This window comes from Arachis hypogaea, chromosome 5 (assembly GCF_003086295.3).
Source record: "Arachis hypogaea cultivar Tifrunner chromosome 5, arahy.Tifrunner.gnm2.J5K5, whole genome shotgun sequence".
Classification (NCBI taxonomy): domain Eukaryota; kingdom Viridiplantae; phylum Streptophyta; class Magnoliopsida; order Fabales; family Fabaceae; genus Arachis; species Arachis hypogaea.
Window position 1 is genome coordinate 98,361,457 of NC_092040.1, and position 19,691 is coordinate 98,381,147.

Below are 19,691 nucleotides of genomic sequence, written 5' to 3' on the forward strand. Positions count from 1 at the left end.
AAAAAAAATAATGATTTTAACTAATGTTAGTTCCAATGACATGCAATTTTTAAAATTAATACGGAATGATTTTATACAAAATCTTAGATATAAGTTTTACTCAAGAACTTCAAAACCATGAAAAAAACCTATATTTCTCATGGAAATTTAAAAATTATTGTTATTATGGTAGTGATTTCTCATAAATTATTCACTTGATCCTCAACTAAATATCATAGTTGATTTTTATTAAAATTATTAACACATACAACAACAACAAAACTGTCCTATTAGGTGAAATCAGCTATATGGATCAAACGATATCATTGAGCTCTATCATATATTATATATACATAGAGAATATTTATATGTAGATCTTATTTGACTACTTCATGAATGATTTTCTAGATCTTCCTCTCCCTTTCATCTCTTGTCAATCTTCCATCTTATCCACCATCTTTACTGGGTGCTCTGTCGATTTTATTCTTACATATCCAAACTATATGAGATGCGATTATACCATCTTTTTTACAATAGGTACCACTCCAACTCTCTCTCTTATATCTTCGTTCCTAATAATAATAATAATAATAATAATAATAATAATAATAATAATAATAATAATAATGGATAAAATACTATTTTAATCTTTAATATTTAGTCTAAATTCTAATTTTGTTATTAATATTTAAAACGTATTATTTTATTTTATTTTAGTCTTTTAGTTAAAATATTTTTTTTCAAAAATATTCTTGTATCTCTGTTAATATCTCCTTCTTTCTCATATTGTTTTATTACTTTCATTTTTAAATTACTATAATCACCGTTATAACAATTATAATTACGATTTTTACTATTATGGCAAAAAAAATTATAATAAAAAAAGATATATTTAAAAATAAAATTTTAAGTTTAACCAAAAGGTTAAAATAAAATAAAATAAAATATTTTTAAAAAATAAAATATTTTAAATATGAAAACAAATTTAAAATTTAATCCAAATATTAGGAAGTAAATCAATACCTTTACTATAATAATTACCCTAGCAAACACCAATATTCATTGTGCACTATATGTGGCCAAATAGCATAATCATAGATATTATTACAATTACTACTACTAAAAACATCATCATGCTAAGCATGAAACCAATCATAACTTTGGCGTGAAACAAACACCATGTAAAATCTATCTGCACAACTCATTTAATTTGACGCCTGGATGCTGACATGATTATTATACATTATGATTATGATCCTGTCCATGTAGCATGCGAGAGCTAAATTAAATGTTATGCTGCTTTATTTGATCTTATGATAATTTACATTAATTTAGCCAAACTATTATGCTGACCAAATTGATTATTATTAAGCAATATATATATATTATTTTTTTTATTGTCTACAGTATTTTTTATTTCGATAAGTCAAAGACTAATTTATCATAAATTTGAGTTTTATTTTAGAATATGTTACTAGCCAATAAATTATTATATACACAAAATAAGATTTAAATTTCTAACACTTATTTAAATAAATAAGTGAACTGATCACTTAACCAATCTAACCTAAGTTGATTCCATATATATATATATATATATATATATATATATATATATATATATATATAATGAATTAAAGCTATTTGCGTGAACTTGGTTGTTACATCATCATTTTTGGACCAAGCCACTAAAAGAAGAAAAGAAATAATAATATTATTCATCATTATTATTTTTATTAGGTTAATTGTAGAACATACAAGAGCGTTGTGTTGGGAAAATAGATTTACCTTGAAAGGTATGACAATATGGAGGGGAAAGAAAGTGCATGAAACCAAATAAGCTTATTATTAGGGTGGGAAAAAAGAAGGAGCAAAAAGCTAAAAAAGCAAAGAAAGAAGAAAAAACCACTAAAAAGCAACAACTACCTCTCTCTTTGTGTCCAAGTCTCCAATAAGCTAAGTAGTGTAACTCATCATCATCATAATAAATAATAATCATTTTAAGAACCCAACCGCCAAAAGCACAGACAAGTTACAAACACAAAAACATAATAATAATAATCTCTTTGTGTTTTTTTTTGTTTTGACATATCTCTATCTCTATCTCTCTTTGATCTAAAAGAGAGAGATTGATAGAGAAGGGAAGGTTTGTTCTCCATGAAGATTGTTCATGTTATTGCATTGGTGTCTTGATCATCATCATCTATCTACTCCAACTTCATCTCTTCTCTTCTTCATTCCTTTAAGTTGGTGTTCTTAGCTCTTATCATCTTTAAGGTATATATATTCTCACATAAATTTTGTCTCTTTTTCATTATTGTTGTGGTTTTTCTATTTGTGTGGGCGTTTGAATTTTTATTAGTCAATTCTATATTTCTAGCATGAACTATATAGTATGAAAAATTTTCACATCATAGTGTGTTTCTCATTTCTGAATTCCATTGCAACTCGCAATAATAAGGCTTCAATTTCTGGCTTGTGATTTTTATTTATTTATCTATTTATTAAAAAAAGGCTATTTATGGATTATTTACTAAGATGTTTTTAAATATCATATAGGAGGTAGGTTTCTATTATAGGCCTTTTTCCATATGATTTTTTTTTCTACTCACAAATCTCAATAACATAGAATATATATGTCGAATGAAGTAGTCTTTTCTTTTTCTAAAGAACTGCAAAATGCAAATAATGTATAGATGCCTTTGATTTTTTTTATTAGCAAGAAAATTAGGAGAATAATAAATAAGAATTTGAAGATTTTATTAATTAATTCGAGCTAATGTATCATCATGTACATATCTTAAAATAAGCAATTATGACGCAATGAAAAATACTTGCTCCTAGGAGTAAGAGAAATTTTACCTCCACCTATATATATAAGTAGTTAAAATTTTAGAATGAAGCATGATTTATTATTATGATGGTGATGTTATGGGAAGGAAGAATTTATTCATTTTTTACTCCATGAAATTGAAAGAATAACTGGCAGAGCTCATCATGCATATAAGAAAAAAAATAATACTAAATAAGAGGAATTTGTGGTAATTGGTAATGCTAAAAGGTCAATGGGTTTTGTGAGAAGTATTCCTTGGAAATAACTCTTACAATTAAGTTATTCAAAAGTTTTTTAATAGATATAAACCTATTGGATTGATGATTGAGGTCTTTTCATCCAAATTGTGTTTTTTAATGAAATAAATTAAAAATATTATTAAAAGGATGACTCATACTTCATACATATAGCGAAACATATATGGTTGAGTTGGTTTCTGATTTCTTTTGTCTCCTCATAGATACTGAATGGCCATTATTATCCAACTTAATGCACTGATTCAGCATAAATAGTGTTAAAATATGAAAGACTTTAGAATTGATTGATTTTTTAAATGAAAAAGTTTTATACAACTATACACAATCATATCCTTTGGAGTGTATATATGTTTAGGCACCATATTTTTTTTCTATATTTATATATGTTATCTTATATATTTTTTTAACAAATAATCAATTATTATGAGAATAATTAAATATCATAACAAAATAGTCAAATATTTTTGCAACATCATAATTACTTTTTTATGAATATTAAATATATATTTTATATAGAAACAAATTAGTTGATTTTTTTTGTATGTATATAAATATGATGAATTCTAATATAACTATGCTATAATGACTACGATGGCTATGAAAATATTGTTAAAATTAAAGTTATATTTTATTTTTAATATTTTGGTAACATTTTTTTTAAGTAACACTCTTTAAAAAATGTTACTTTAATTTTAATAACACTTTTTGAAACACTATAAATACTGTAGTTACGTAGCATAGTCATACTAGAATATTATATATATAATCACTTTCTGGAATCTAATCAAGTGGGCTTGAATTTTTCTTTTTTCTAATATATAAATTTCGTCTTTTGAGCCTTGCATGAATAATCATGATATCGTGAATGGAACATGCCTTCTTCCACTAAAAATAAGGTGGAGGTTGTGAATTCAATCTCATATAGGTAAGACTTTGATCAACAAAGGAATATTCTAGCTATAGATTTTTTTTTGGGCATGATTGTTTTATCATACAATTTTTCTTATCTCCTTTCTTTCTCTCTCTTTCACTTTTTGGTCTTGAGTTTTAGGTTAATTTATTGGTTATTAGTGATGGTTGATTATTATGTTGTTAGAGAGAAAATTGATGAAATTAACAAGTACCATACGGTATAGTATAACCGTATAAGATATCATAACGGAATCTTAATTATATGGTAGGCACACCTATAAAAGTAGTATTGGTATGGAATAATTTTCGGTCCATGATAACAAGCATAATAAGGTAAATTGCATGAACAAAAAAATTAAAATGATAAATAAATAAATAAATAAATAAAATTTTTATGTCCGGTTGGACCAAAGTGGAAAAAGTTGGTACTATTATTCTCTGAAGTTACGTGAAGATAAAGTCACTAACTCTTATTCCTTTAAAGTTTAAACCCTTCTTTCATTAATTCCTTATGACTATTGAAATAATGGTGTGGAACACAGGACATAGAAGAAGATCACAGTGAGGTGGAGAACAATAAGTTTCTTCTTCTGCTTCTTCTTTCGTGTGTGCGCGCGCGTGCGTGCATGCTGTGTTGAAGAAGAGATGGAATTCGGGGAAGGAAACAATAGTAGTAGTGGTGGTACTAACCATAGTTGTGGAGAATCATCATCAAAGGAGTTGTATTCTTCATCATGGTGGAGTCAATTCAGAAATGTATCAAATCCATGGATGGCAAGATATGTGTATGGCTTCATTTTTCTTGTTGCCAACTTGTTAGCTTGGGCTGCACGTGATGAACTCACTAGTCTTAAGGCTTTAACACAAATGAAGGGTAAGCTAATTATTTAGACAATTTAATTAGCTTATTGATTTAACTTTATAGTATTAGCATAACTGTTTGATATATAATTTCTTTTTGTCTATGTGGTAATCCTGGCAGGGCTAAGAGGATGCAAGGTTGGGAAAGATTGTTTGGGTGCAGATGGTGTTTTGCGTGTGAGCTTTGGCTGCTTTGTATCCTTTGATTTTCTCATCAATCAATTCTATGCATGAAAAAGTTGTTTAATTATTTCTAAGCATTTGTTTGAACCTTAATGGGTCTGATAAAGCTATTTTTCATGATAATGTATTGGTCAACTGCTGGGACTTCGAAATTGAAGGAAGGAAGAGATAGATGGCACTCTGGATGGTGGTTAGTTAAGATTATTCTCTGGGTTATCATCACCATCTTCCCGTTTTATCTCCCCTCTGAGTTTATTGAAGTTTATGGTTGGTAAACTTGCATCCATTTAACATGTTTCTTAGAATTAGAGTATATATTCGAATAGCTCTTTAAGAAATTTTATATTGGATGTTTTTGTCTTTAAAAAAACTTATTAGATTGAATTTTTATTTGAGTCAAATTTGTTATTTTTATTTAAACAAATAAATTTTTAAAAATATAACAGAAAGATCTATGTATTTTTACTTTTATAAATTTAAAAACTTTAATATAATAAAAATTTTTTGGAGACAAAAATGTCTGATATAATATTTTTTAGAAACCTATTTAAATAGATAGTCTTAGAATTAATTACCAATAATAATAGTTGTACTTATTTTGTATCATCCACCATATTAATAATTAGGTGTTTCACATTCATAATGGACTCTAAAATTGGTTTAAAGTTAAAATACACTACATTCTTAAATTATTTACTTAAATCTTAATATTAGGATAATAATCGGCACACCTAGTAAATTGAACATCCAATATATCTATTATTCACATTGTTAAAAATTTTCATTGTCTACCTATACTTTTTCAAACATTAAATGTGTGAGTTAGTTTAGTGTACCATATAAAATGAGTCACTTGGATATTTTTTCAAAATTGATAATATTACTTTAATATTGACCATAGTTTTTTTTTTTTTTTGGGTTGGACAGGGCAGGTTGCACATTTTGGGGCCGGGTATAGTTTATGGCTCTATCTATCCTCAATGAATTTGATTTGAGCAAATGACTATTATAAGCAATGATTTGTGATTGATTAAGGTGTTTATTTCTCTCAGGGTTTTCCTCCTAATTCAACTGATAAGCATAATCAGCTTCATTAGATGGTTGAATGATTACTTCATCACAGAAAAATATGCGGAGAGATGGTAATAAGATTCCCACTCTGTTAATTTATTGAACTACTTTTGATTTATTTATTTACAAACATTGATTGATGATGCAAGCAGCCAAATTCAAGTGATGTTATTTGCAACAAGTGCATATTTAATATGCTTGGTAGGGGTGATATTAATGTATATTTGGTATGCACCACAACCATCTTGCCTCCTTAATCTTTTCTTCATTACTTGGACCTTGGTACTTCTCCAAGTTATGACAAGTGTATCACTCCACCCAAAAGTAAGCTTTTTTTTTTTGGGCTCAAATTCACTATTATGTTTATTTTTAAATAATAATTTTCTTTCAAATTTTCTTCCAATAGGTGAATGGTGGTATTCTTAGTCCAGGGTTGATGGGGCTCTATGTTGTGTTCCTTTGCTGGAGTGCAGTCAGAAGGTAGGGTTATAAAATCTTTGCCTTTACTTTTTGTATTATCAAATATTTACTTATTATAGTTTTATTTTGGTGTATCACAACAGAATAAAATATTTTACATAATAAATTATGTCTATTCTTTTACATGACTATTCGGACCATAAATATTAAAAATGGTTATATTTTGTTGACATAACAATATAAAATATTAATAGTGCATATATATATATATATAAATTCGATGCATATATTTATCCCTTTCTTAGCTTCTAATGTTTACAAACATAATTTCTCTATCTTTATCTAAAAATTGCGGATTCGAATCTCACTTCGAATTGTTTGTACATGCAGCGAACCAGTCGGAAACAGCTGCGTCGCGAAAGCGGACTATGCATACGAAACAGACTGGCAAAGCATCATTGTAAGGAATTTACTTTCTTGTTCAACTGAAATTTGGGCTTTAGTTAGTTGTAATTGTTCTTCATAACATTATAATTATGAACTTAACAAAATAGTTAAATTTTATTTTTATATGTGAGGGTAAGTTATATATGCTTATGACTCTTTTATTGTTGGTTGATATGAGATTGTGATCTTTTTGTGGCAGAGCTTTGTTGTTGCAATACTAGCCATTGTTATTGCAACATTTTCAACAGGCATAGATTCCAAGTGCTTTCAGGTTAGCTCTAGAATATGAATTATATTCAATTTGAACTTTAGGTAGCTTTTGGTTAGCTCTATATGAATTATACATATCCTTTTTATCTGCCACTAATTAAAAATTATTTCATGGCCCACATAATTTCAAAATATTCTTAAAATCAAACTCATTTTCTATCCTACTTTTACTAACATGCTTTATTTAAATGGGATTAGCTAACATATGTTTTAAGTACACAAATTAAGATTATTATTAATAGAATATTTTAAAATTTTTATTTTAATAAATACATAACAATTACATTAAAAATTAAATTTTGTACATTTTTTATAATAATTTTTTTATTAATAATTCTAATATGTGTCTTAAGGGCACAAATTAGCTAAACTTATTAATAATTGGTAGTTGGAGCGACAGAAAAAATAAGACAAGCAGTAAATATTTTTAATTTTCAAATACTTTTTGTATTTCTAAGATATTTGAATACGAGATATTTTTTGGACGAAATTTTTAAATAAAAAACCATGTCTCTGTATCCTATTATTTTTTCTGTAGAAATGCTATCATAAGGTTAGGATCTGGAATACATAACTGACAGAATGTTGCAGTTTAGGAAGGAAGATGCACCTGCAGAAGAAGAAGATGATGTTCCATATGGTTATGGCTTCTTCCATTTTGTTTTTGCCACAGGAGCAATGTACTTTGCAATGTTACTCATTGGTTGGAATAGTCATCATTCTATGAAAAAGTATGTGATTGCATCCTAACAATGATTTCATAGTATTTTTATGTTATGTACATTAGATTTCTTGTATTGCTTTGTCACACAAATTTCTTTTTTTTTTTTTTCCTATATAGAAATTGACAAGAGTAGTTTTTCAGGGAAAAAAAATAACTTTTACTTTTGCACCTATATTTAAAAAAATTGTAAAATCACTTTCTTTTTTCCAAAGTAAGAAACAAAAGCAACCTCAGTTTTTCCTCTTTTTATTTTTTAATATATAGTTTATCACTTATCACTCAAATATGAAGTTGATTATGTCTTTCTTGAAGATCAAAATAAACTCTGTGAAAATTATGAGATGTAATAATCCATATATTGTTCTTGATTCAGATGGACAATTGATGTGGGATGGACAAGCGCCTATGTCAGAATAGTAAATGAATGGTTGGCAGTCTGTGTTTACTGTAAGCTCCAGCTCTTTGATTTTCAATTTTTTTTTATTATTCTGAATTTTGTCTAAATGGTGAAAAATGGGGGGAAAAAAAGTTTTGAACTAATAGGGATATAAATTATAAACATTCAATTTTAAGGGAGATATATTTAATGAATTTAATTTTGATGCACAATGTAAAACAGTTTTAAATGCATATTCAATCACGTAATGTTATATCATAAAAAATAACTACTATTTTTATTGACTACGTGAATAATCATCTAAAAAAGAATGTAATTATCCAATTAATATATCAAAATTAAACTCATATTCAATATTAATAAGACTTTATCAAGAGTAATATTATCTTGTAACATTTAATTATGCAACAAATGTTTTCTTTTAGCAAAGTATATTTTTAAATAAAATCTATTTTAAAATACTGAAAGTGGTGAACTTATAGTTAAAAAATAGCAAAAATTGATATCTTTTAAAGCATAATGTGTAGTACGTAAAAAAAAATGTTATATACATTATTTTTATGTACCCTATTCTTATATATTTTCTATTTTTAATATTAAAATTTATTGATAAAAAATGTGAAAAAATATAATAAATTTATTTTTTAAAATTTTTTTAAAATACCAATGTTTCGATAATTTTAACAGTTGATTTCAATTAATATATTTTGCGTGGAATTTCTTGAGTAACAAAGGGGCAACTATCTACTAAACTAAAGGTAACTTTTATGTATGATTTGATTTGACAGTGTGGATGCTATTGGCTCCAATCATAAGAAAAAGCAGACAAAGTGATTCAACATGAAAGCATCTCTTTTATTATATGGATTCTTAGATTTGATATTGTGAGGACCAAGATCTTCAAATTGGCCCATGCATATATACAAATATGTAGTAGACTCCTGAAGCTGCAGATTTCTCTCCTCAAGTCTCACATAGGAAACAAAAACAAACAACAATTGCAACTGTTACACCCTGGAAAATTACCAGTTATGGCACACACAGATACATATATAGATTATTTTGTTCACTCCATTCAGTGGATGGAACAAAGAAATGCACCACATTTTTTACCTCTTCTCATCATGTATTATATAACTCAGGGAGCATACCCTAAAATCATTAGTATATTCTCTTCAAAAATTTCATCCACAATGTGCCAATGTGTCCGTTCATTATTTTCCATTTAACTAAAAGATGGATTAGTAAGTAGTCTTTGCTGTTCTTTCTTTCCAACAGTGCCAGAACAATAATATAAGTATAGACCAGGTTTTATAAAATAAACTATTATTCAAGAATAAGGTGGTTTAATGGTGACAATATTTTAGTTTGTCAAACAAATATTGACAAAGCACTTCCAATTTCTCCAATGATGTTGAGCCAGAAAATTTACATTTAGAGTAATAGACTCAGAGCAATCTTACATAACTAACAAATATTATTATTTTTTATCAGTATTTAATCAACAATAATTTACATCTATATTTATAAATATTTTATACACAATAAACATATACATCTACATTTATCAATTTGCACTCATATTTTTTAAAGTTTATATATATAAATTAGTAAAATTTATTTATTAAGACAAAATATTTATGTTGGACAAATAATAACCAAAAAAACTAAAAATTGCTGACCTCTAACAATTTTTCATAGACTAATAGTGAAGAGCAGTCCTATTCAGAGCGTTGAGTAAAGTATGTTTTTTTTTTTTTTTCATATATTTTCATCTTATTATCTTAAATATGCTGAAATCCATATTATAGAAGATAATTCATTAAACCTTGTCAAATCAAATACGACATAGGAAGAAACTTATCCGAGCAACAATATCAAATTCAATAATTTACTTTCAATTTTATTTCCAAATAAATTTTGATGAACATTATTTTCACAAAATAGAATAGGATACAAACGTATAATAGTATTCAATCTATAAATCAGGCTAGCAGGAGCTGGAAGAATTTATTATTCAATCTGTAAATCAGCTACACACATTTTTTTTTCGGTCTTACACTAAACGCACTCAGCACACTCGTACACACTAGAAAGGGTTCTATATTCTATTTCTGAAATTCGAACTCTAGTGTAGTTTGATGAGAGGCCTGTAACTCTTCCATCTATGCCAAGCCTCAGCTGCAGCTAGACATGTTTATTATCATCAATTTTATTTCAGGTTTCTATATAATCAAATCCAATAGATCTAGCAAGAATGTTGGTTGATAACTTGACTAGTTGTCGAACATACTTTGCCAAGTGTAATGTTACTCCTGTCTCTATAGGGGTGCAACGCTCCTGCTGATTTCTTCGCCATAGCTAATAGCATGTCCCCGATATGCTCTCTAATCACTATCCCAAATTCTGAGAAGCCTTCCGATTCAGTTCAACCCACTCACATGCTTCCAAATACCTACAGCAACTATACTCAAGTAACCCAAAGAAACAATCTAGTGAGCACTCCTGTTTTTGAGTTGTGTGACCGCCATGCACCAGTAAACTTCATGCACAACCGTCCATCTGCCAAATAATGCACAATTGCTTTACCTCTCATCATTTGTTCACTGTATGGCTCCTTGTTTTGGAAAATCTGGTTTCTCCAAGTCTTTTATTGTTATGGCAACAACAGTTCTAAACTTGCTTCCCTTAGTAACTTTTGAACTCGTCTTGTCTGGATAATTCCACCCATCCTACTACTTCCTCTGCCCTGATAATATTACTCCACCCTACGCATTAATCCACTCCAAACTTTGTTAACGTTTAAACTTCATTTTACATTATTTTTTTTGGTGACTATTATTTAAATTTAAAACTCACTTTTTAATTTAATTTAAAAAAGAAACAAACAAAGAAACAAAAATAATAAATGCTAACTAAGACAAATTCTAGCTTTTTTTTTTTGTTTTTCTAGCATAACCGATTAATTTACCCGAGGGTGAATCTATTAATTGTTAAATGCCTTCATGCGGAGGGATAGAAAATTAATTCAACCGCTGGAAGGCACTAACTTACGAAATGAGATCCTCTTAACATTCTGGGTTTGGGTAATAATTTCAATAAACAGATTGTTTGGCATAGAAATAGAATTTGGCTATAATAATAGACGAGTTTACAAAAATAAAAACAAAAAAGATGAGTTTATGTACCTTGACAAAGAGAAAGACCTTCCCAAAATTGAGATTACAAAATCATACATTAGAGTAAAACCGAAAAAAAAAAAAGAAAAAATTAAAATACAACTATGATACTAATAAGCACACCACTACTCAATCGACACGACAATCTTAATTGATGAACACATGGGTTCACCCTTACCCAAATAACAATCGTCTCTACCAAGGGTTTTTATGCACCCACTTGACTTCTCTCTTTCTTTTGGGGTACAATATTTTTCAGCTCTTCTAACTCATTCCTCTAGCACCCCGCTTCCAAAAAAAAGGCATTGTCTCTTCACCTTTCCTATAGTAACAATTTGGCCGTGTAACAAACATTTGACTTCGACCAGGGTACACCACAAATCTCTCAGAATGCGAATGTGTATCACTTTGACTAACAATAGAAACCAAAACTCATCCAAATTTGTACAGGGAGCAACAAGTTGATGCTTGATTTTACAAGTTCAGGAAGACACATTTTCACATCAGCCGAATGGGTTCCCCCCTGCAGGGAAGGGAGTAGAGGCAGGAGTGGTGGAGAATGAATTAGTTAGCTGCTGATCTGGATTTGACAAGCCGAAAACAGCTCCTCCAGTTCCGAAACTACTAGCTTCTGGCCTACACATTCAGTTAAAAATTTCCAAGTTATACTATGCTAAGCAACTATACACAAAAAGTGCCCCAGGGAAAAATCATTTCATAAAACAGGAAGCTCAGGTAATTGCACCTAATATCATTGAACTTCATGCCACATTTAAGATGTTACTTGAAGGATTACACCCAAAAGATGAGCTTCCAAGAGTATATAATGTAAACAAGCTAACCTATAACAACCAATTGAAGGAGCTCATTACAAATTCACAGTCAGTAGTTACCTTGGCATTGGCAAGTTAGGTGGTGGCATTTGTTGTACAATGTAATTCCCTGTAATTTTCAGATGGTTCAGGCTCAAGATAGTAGAATAATGATAAAGCCAAAGAATTTCAGCATGCAATAGTTGTTGACAAATGAATTAAAAAAGGATAACAATACTTGCTCCCGTAGCTGATGGATGAGTTTGTGCTTGTCCAGGAAGGACAGATACATATGATGATGACAGGGGCGGGTTCCAGGCGTGCGATGGATTACCCAGGCTTGCAGGATGAATTGCTCCTGAAGGTGGCATACTAGGCAGAGCACCATGCAAAGATGACATGGAAGGAAACTGATCAAGGGAAAACAAAATAGAATATCATCAACCATGACCAACTATTTTTCCCCTAAAAGAAACTTAAAAGGTAATAGTACTATGAATTAATTGATGAATTGGCACATCAGAGAGTCAGCATGTTATCATCCTTCACTATTCCAGATTTCAATGACACAACAGAGAAAACAAAGAGCAATTTTCTACCATTTACTGAACATCCATTACTCTTAAGAGTGAATGCTCAAATTTGTCCCTCAACTTTTGCGTACGAGTCAAATTGGTCAAATTTTCATTGAATCAAATTGGTCCCAACACATCTGTTTTCAAGCCCTTTGACCCATGTTGATTTGGATTGTTGTTAAGGTTCATGTAGAATGCAACAAAAAGTCGACTTTATGGTACACATCAACATGTATCAGTGTGAAGACAGAAAATGGGTTACTAACGTGATGCATGTTAGATAATGTTGGGGGGCCCAATTTGATTCAATAGAAACTGGAGGGACCAATTTGACTGGCGTGTAAAATTTAAAGGAGCAATTTGAGCATTTTATTATCTTATTAATAAATATGGTTCAGCTAAAGTGCATGATGCACACTTCAGATACCAACGTATATACTTCAGTAACTAGATAAAAATAAATAAAATAAAACAAAAGAAAAACAAAAAAGAAAAAGGAAACAAACCAGAAACTCAAGTTCATCACTTGTACAAAATCAAATCCAAATTATACCATACCATTTATTTTCTGAAATATGCACTTTAAAAGAGTGAAATCCTCCATCAGAAATTTCAAATATTATGGTTTAATACAATATTCATGCACAACCCACAAAAATTTAACTTTGGAAGACCATGAAGTATGAACTATTATTGGCAACACGTTAATTATAGTTGAAACCAATGAAAGTCACATACAGTTGGTGCTTGAACTTGGGGAGATTCACCGCCGGCATCAAATGGATTGACAGATTTTGATTGCTGCGGAAAATTTGGCATGGGCTGTAACAGTGAGCAGACATTATATTAGCGAAATGCATCAAAGTTTTGTACTAGCCAAAGATTCAGATAATCTTGCAAGCTAATCAATTTGGATTGTAACAGTACCACCACATTATTATATTGCACTGAGACACCCATGCCACGGGGAAGACCCATGCCATGGGGAAGACCCATTTGCCAACCTGGAACCGGCGCAGGATAGGATGGGTATTTCACGGTGAATAGATCCTGCATGAATCACAAAAAACTGTAAGACAAACAATATATATTTGCAAGCAATCTTGCACATTTAGTAGATGATTATAAGGTAAATCTAAGCTGCAAGGAATACCTCAGGAAGTTCTTTTCTTCCAATTGATTTTACTTCAGTGGAAGGTTGTGAAACAACACTGATTGTATTGGCAGGGTTTATAGCATCATGGTATGCATGTGGCATTGGTGTATTTTGATGCCCTTGAACTGTCGGCACAGAGGATATATTCCATGGCTGCAAGATATTTTCAATGAAAGGGTGAACAAATACTATGCCAGAAATTAACAAGTAGAACAACTGAAAAGACTACTCTACTAGCCAAACCTGATTGTTTACAGCTCCACCTACAGGTGGTTTATATTGTTGTGTGGAATGGGTAGCATTAGCTTGAAACAATGGTTGCTGATGCTGCAGACCAGTCCACTGTCCTGCATTACTAGGAGGCAGTGCTGTTGCCAGTCCAGGAGATGGTCCTGAAGAACCACTCAGTGGAAAAGCTGAGAAACCGCCGACACTTGCAGGTGTTGTCGCATTGCCCGCAGGAATGGCTGTTGCAACAGTTGGGCCAGCTTGGACTCCAGAAAGATGTGCAGGTAAAGAAGCTGGCACTGACAATTGCGACAACACAGATTCAAGTGGATTTACATTCACAGGGCTTGGAGTTGAATTTGCTGTAGCTCGAGAAGCAACATCAAAAGAGGCCCAATTATCAGCACTGGATTTTTCTGGCTGCACAACAGGTTGAGACACATTAGTTTGTTGGGCTGGAGGAATTGCCGGAGCAACAGGTGGTTCAGGATCAGCATCGAAATCAATAAGGCTCTTTGTAATCTCAAGCTTAACATCCACTGGATTCCCATTGCTGGACGCCAAGCTACTGGAAGATGCGGTTCGCTGAAATTACGAGAAATGTTACTGTGTTATAAAATGCATTTGTAGTCAGGTACTTACTAAACTAAAGGAGACAAAAGGACAGGTCTGTCAAACCATACATACTTGCAAAAGGAAACACTGAGCCACATCACATAGAAAATTAAGAAAGACCCCAGATTAACAGTTAAAATTCATGCTAATTGTATATTAAATTTTTTTTACATGCTTGCACAGGAAAGCTTGAAATATTGATAGTAATAAATTCACCAGCAATTTAAAAACATCATGTCAAATGAACTAACATCTAGAATGAAATAACAGTATAAATATCAAATTTAACAGACAAAACATAGTTTACTTGCTATAGCATATAAGTATGTGGCTTCGTTTTAAGCAAACCTACCAATCAATGATAATAAATTATTAAAAACATCAGGATCAAAAAACACAGATGACTAAATTATACAAAGACTCCACAGCAAAGCCGGGTCATAAAGCATCAAGATCAAAACACAAATGACTAAATTATACAAAACACCATTGATATTTGATGATAATTTCACCTGTGTCAACACAGAGCCATCTGCAGCTTTACCACTGTTTGGTTTGGGGGGTTCATTTATCCGAAGAGGTACTACGTTTTCCCCCAATATCTCTCTGACAGGTCGGACCACAGGTGGACTGGAAGAACCAACATCTCTGGCTCGATCAGGAGATTGATTTTCTACCTTATAATCCCCATCAGATACTCTACGATCTTCACGACGCCAATCATTGACTATTGGAGGACGACCAGGACTCCTCCCATAGTCACCATATTGCCTACTTTCTTGATCATATCCAGGACTTCTTCCACCTGAACTAGACCTGTCACTATAACGCCGTTCATATGTGTCCTCGTACGGAGGGCTTCTAGACCCTCCCTGATACATGTCATTTCTCCTGTTTTCATAGATATCATTGTCACCCTGCATAACATGCAACACATAATAGAGTTAGATTCAGCTGATAGATTCAAGCCATCCTAACTGCCAACTATGTACTTGAAACAGCGAACAATTAAGCACCTTTCCTCTTGGTGGTTTGTCGTTAGCCCTCTCTCCAGTAAATCTTCTATCCACATAAACATGCTTAATAAAGTCCCGGAGCCGATCAACATTACTGGTACCAAATATATCAAATTGTCAATCAGAACAAATGAAACCCTGCAATTATACATAATCACAAAAGCAGGTAGTTACCTGCTATCAGGGAAAGAATTACGTTGTGCATCCCATTCTTTAAAATAAATTTCTTTTGCACGCTGCAAATATTAAACAGAAAGAAGTCAAACTGAGAATACAACATTAGGAAGACAACAAAGATCTCTGGCATGATTATAGAACGAACAGGTATCTTTACCTGATTTCCTCCTCCTTGAAGAGCATTTACTTCTTGTGAAGTAAATTTAGCCATTGAAATTGATTTAACCCTATGGGTGAATTCGCGGCTGCAAATTAACATAAAAACAAAGTTGGCTTGCAGAGAAAAGCATGCAGTGCAAAGGAACCCTATAATAATGTAGTACAGCATAATAGATTTTAAAACAAATTTCAGTTTTATAAACACAAAAATAATGAGAGCATGCACATTGTTAAGTTGTGTTTTTTTTCCATGTATACAATTTTATGAACTCCGTGTCCAAACCATTAGAAATTATACCCCAAAAACATAAAGAAGGTACACATTTTCAGCATAAAGATGCTTAAGCTTCAGTGAAGAGTAGAAATTCATGAGCAAACCACATCCAAAGCATGTAAACAAAAATCAAACAGGAAAACATAGGTCCACTAAAATAGTATTGACATATAGTATAGGGCTATAGGCAAAGTTAACATAAGAACTTACTGTATTCCACTACAGTTTGTGCAAACAAACGTCCAGAAATTTGTGCAGACATATTGTGGTCCCTTCAGGAAAAGAAAAATAAGGTAAAATTAACATTATACATATGTAATAATATTGCGTGCAATAATTTCCTTTCAGATAATGCATTAAGAATACTCTAAAACAATAATAAAGATTAACAACGCTTAAATTGAAGACTACAAAGTCATTATAAAGATGGCTACACAAGAATTAACATGAATCTTGATATCAAATATTTCTGTTTTTGCATGAAATCTAGAGAAGTATCAGTAATGGATTCTTTTATCATCCTTGCACAGTTTCACCTTTTGTAGTCAACAGGTACTCGTGAAAACATTCTATCTATCAAGGTTCAAACTTGAAATTGAGGTTAATATCCAATCTATCCTTTTAGTTTTGTCAATATTAAACTTGCAAATTTTAAGGAGGTAAGTTGTGTTGTGTTTGGCAATAAACAGGCAATATGAAAGTTTGTCGAATCCTTATAGCAGGGATCATGGATCACAGATGGTATATTGTTAAATGCAATCTATCATTTTCCTGAACAATGGTTCCTGAAACGCCCAGCTGCATGCACAATATGAACAATTGCAATCCCAAAATTTAATACAAAAATCCTATGCGTTAAGATCGAGAGATTCTGTTATTAATAAACTAAAGAGTCACATTAAGGAAAAGTGGAAAACTACATACTTAATTCATTACTATAACTTTTCAACCACCTGACTCTTAAATGAATGATCCCACTGATTCACACATGCTATAAACATGCAAAATCACACAATACTATCAATGGATTTGGTAAAACTTATTGGAGAGGTACTTGAGTTTTCAAAAGCATAAGTCAACATTTGTGTCTGGTAAAACAAAATATTCACGTGTTTATGCTTTTCGCTAAAATATCTATGGAAATACTTTTTAAAGATAACTTCTGCCTTTTAAAATTAAAAAAAATCTAATATAACCTTATATTAATAAATAAATATCTGAATTTATTCTTACTCTATTATATTTGTCTATTATACTCATGTTAAATTTTAAATGCAATTTTTCCAAACACTATTGATAGTTGGTTGCCTGTGCTTATTGAAAGTTACTCTTATCTTATTTTACCAAAGATAGTTGTTACTTGCTACAACTTTTGAAAAGTACCAGCTTCAACAAACCCACTCTATATGTGTGCCACTATATTTCATCAAATTGAACAACTTCGATTGCTGCAAAGAACTACTCCCTGTGTTCCAACGATTTTATTTCTAGTTCCTACTTTCTACTAGGCAGTAATCCACTCGAATTCACTCAGTCACTCCCGCATGATCACTACATAGCTAACCTGAATCTACCATGAAATGAGGCTAAAGAGCATCAATTCTTCAAAATATGAATAACAGAAAGTTCAAAATTCACTACTACATGGAACTTGTTGGAGCTCTTACCAAGCTGTTGCAGTTAATGCATCTTCGATTCGGTTCAAGCTTGAGAAGACCGCGAATTACGCGCTCGTTCTTCTCATCTTCCTTCAGCCTACTCGCCATCACCAATTCCTGCAACCTCTCAAACCTTTCAGTAACAGTCAAACACCAAGTCAAAGCCGATTCCAGTCAGAAAACAATTTCTCAAAAAACGAACCGTAATCTTCGTCAAATTCAGTTCGAATTCACAAAGACTAGTACATCAATTTTGTAAGCGAAGAAGAAAGGTGAAAAGTTAAGCGCAGATCTGAAAGAGAAGGTTGAAGTGAAAAACCCTAGGAAGTTGAAGTTGAAGAGAAGATGGAGAACTCACCGGAATTGAACTTCAGAAAGTGGTTTCAGGTTGAAGAGAAGAGATCCACCGCGAAAAAAAAAAAAGAAAATAGAAAGAAGAAAAGAGATCGCAAATACAAATTAGATATGAGAAAGAGAGAGAGAGGAAGATGGATGTTTCTTAATTGGTAGTGTAGTTGTAATGACGGCTTTGTACAGCTCATAGAGGTTTTAGCCTTTTTAATTACTATGTTTAATAATTAATTAAATATTGTAATTAATATTTTAAGTTTGGCCCTCTTTTTCTTCCTTGGTCGTTCTAGTTTTTAGTTTATGGTGTTGATGAAGCACGAGTTGTTCACTTGTTCTGCATCAAATGAAAATACGGCGTTACTTGTGCTTTGGATCGTGTTTAAATATTAAATATGAATTTTCTATAAATAAATCGAACAAATTTGTTTGACAATTACTATTTTCTTCTTTTCTTTTTTTAATGATTACAAAAAAATACTAGAGAAGTAATATAATTTATTATTTTAACCAATTAATTATTAATATTTAAAAATACAGACTAAAAATATATTATTAAATATTAAATTGATGGTTAAAAATAATAATAATAAATTCTATTAATGTTTGAACATTTCTCTTACAAAAAAATTAACAAGGTATGTACTTAATAGAATTTTAAAGTAAAATACAAATTATATGTATAAAATTACAAATTAAGGAGTCAAACTTGTTAGATTTTTTTATCATTTTTACATAATTTTAAATATGATCAAGAAGAATAGGTTGTCTTATATTTAGGGAGTACATCTTTTATAGTGAACAAAAAAATAGATGATGTCCAATGTTTAATTTTATTCTTTATTGTTCTTTTTCTTATTTAATTTTGATTTCACTTATACAATTAAAGGTGAAAAATCACATGTTATTCTCTCAAGTATTAAAAAAAATAAAAAAGATCTATTTTCATAAGTTTGTAGATATTTATTTGAACGGTATATCTTTAGATTATTTGGTTATTTAGAGTTACATGCAAATAGAAAAAACAAAAAATAAACAAAAACCAAAACAAAATAAACCTCAAAACTCATTTTCCTATGCGAATCAGCATAACGTTGTTATTTTTTAATTTGGTCTCCAAATTTTAAATCGCGCATTAAT

At 30.7% G+C, this 19,691-nt stretch overlaps 2 protein-coding genes across 7 annotated transcripts; one reads left to right on the top strand and one right to left on the bottom strand.

Moving 5' to 3' along the window:
- Positions 1–1,833: 1,833 nt before the first annotated feature.
- Positions 1,834–9,548, top strand: LOC112802172 (uncharacterized). Of its 5 annotated transcripts, none has more exons than XM_025845268.3 (13): positions 1,834–2,256; positions 4,524–4,855; positions 4,964–5,037; positions 5,133–5,292; positions 5,953–5,977; positions 6,078–6,167; positions 6,249–6,420; positions 6,503–6,576; positions 6,907–6,976; positions 7,163–7,234; positions 7,825–7,964; positions 8,331–8,404; positions 9,143–9,548. In XM_025845268.3, exons 2-13 carry the CDS (start codon positions 4,627–4,629, stop codon positions 9,196–9,198), a joined length of 1,236 nt encoding a protein of 411 aa, XP_025701053.1. In that variant the 5' UTR covers positions 1,834–2,256; positions 4,524–4,626; the 3' UTR covers positions 9,199–9,548. The 5 variants fall into 5 exon arrangements, 2 of the variants coding, with proteins under 2 accessions (XP_025701053.1, XP_072093683.1); XM_072237582.1 differs by lacking the exon at positions 1,834–2,256 and adding an exon at positions 3,819–3,994; XR_011882292.1 differs by lacking the exon at positions 7,825–7,964.
- A 1,916-nt stretch (positions 9,549–11,464) lies between these two features.
- Positions 11,465–18,907, bottom strand: LOC112802173 (uncharacterized). Of its 2 annotated transcripts, none has more exons than XM_025845270.3 (14): positions 18,562–18,907; positions 18,213–18,320; positions 16,756–16,817; positions 16,270–16,357; positions 16,110–16,171; positions 15,936–16,029; positions 15,432–15,836; positions 14,320–14,889; positions 14,074–14,229; positions 13,848–13,970; positions 13,659–13,742; positions 12,584–12,755; positions 12,427–12,475; positions 11,465–12,169 (listed from the first exon to the last, which is right to left on the bottom strand). In XM_025845270.3, exons 2-14 carry the CDS (start codon positions 18,309–18,311, stop codon positions 12,037–12,039), a joined length of 2,097 nt encoding a protein of 698 aa, XP_025701055.1. In that variant the 5' UTR covers positions 18,312–18,320; positions 18,562–18,907; the 3' UTR covers positions 11,465–12,036. The 2 variants fall into 2 exon arrangements, with proteins under 2 accessions (XP_025701055.1, XP_025701054.1); XM_025845269.3 differs by having other exon boundaries at positions 18,213–18,336.
- Between the last annotated feature and the right edge of the window lie 784 nt (positions 18,908–19,691).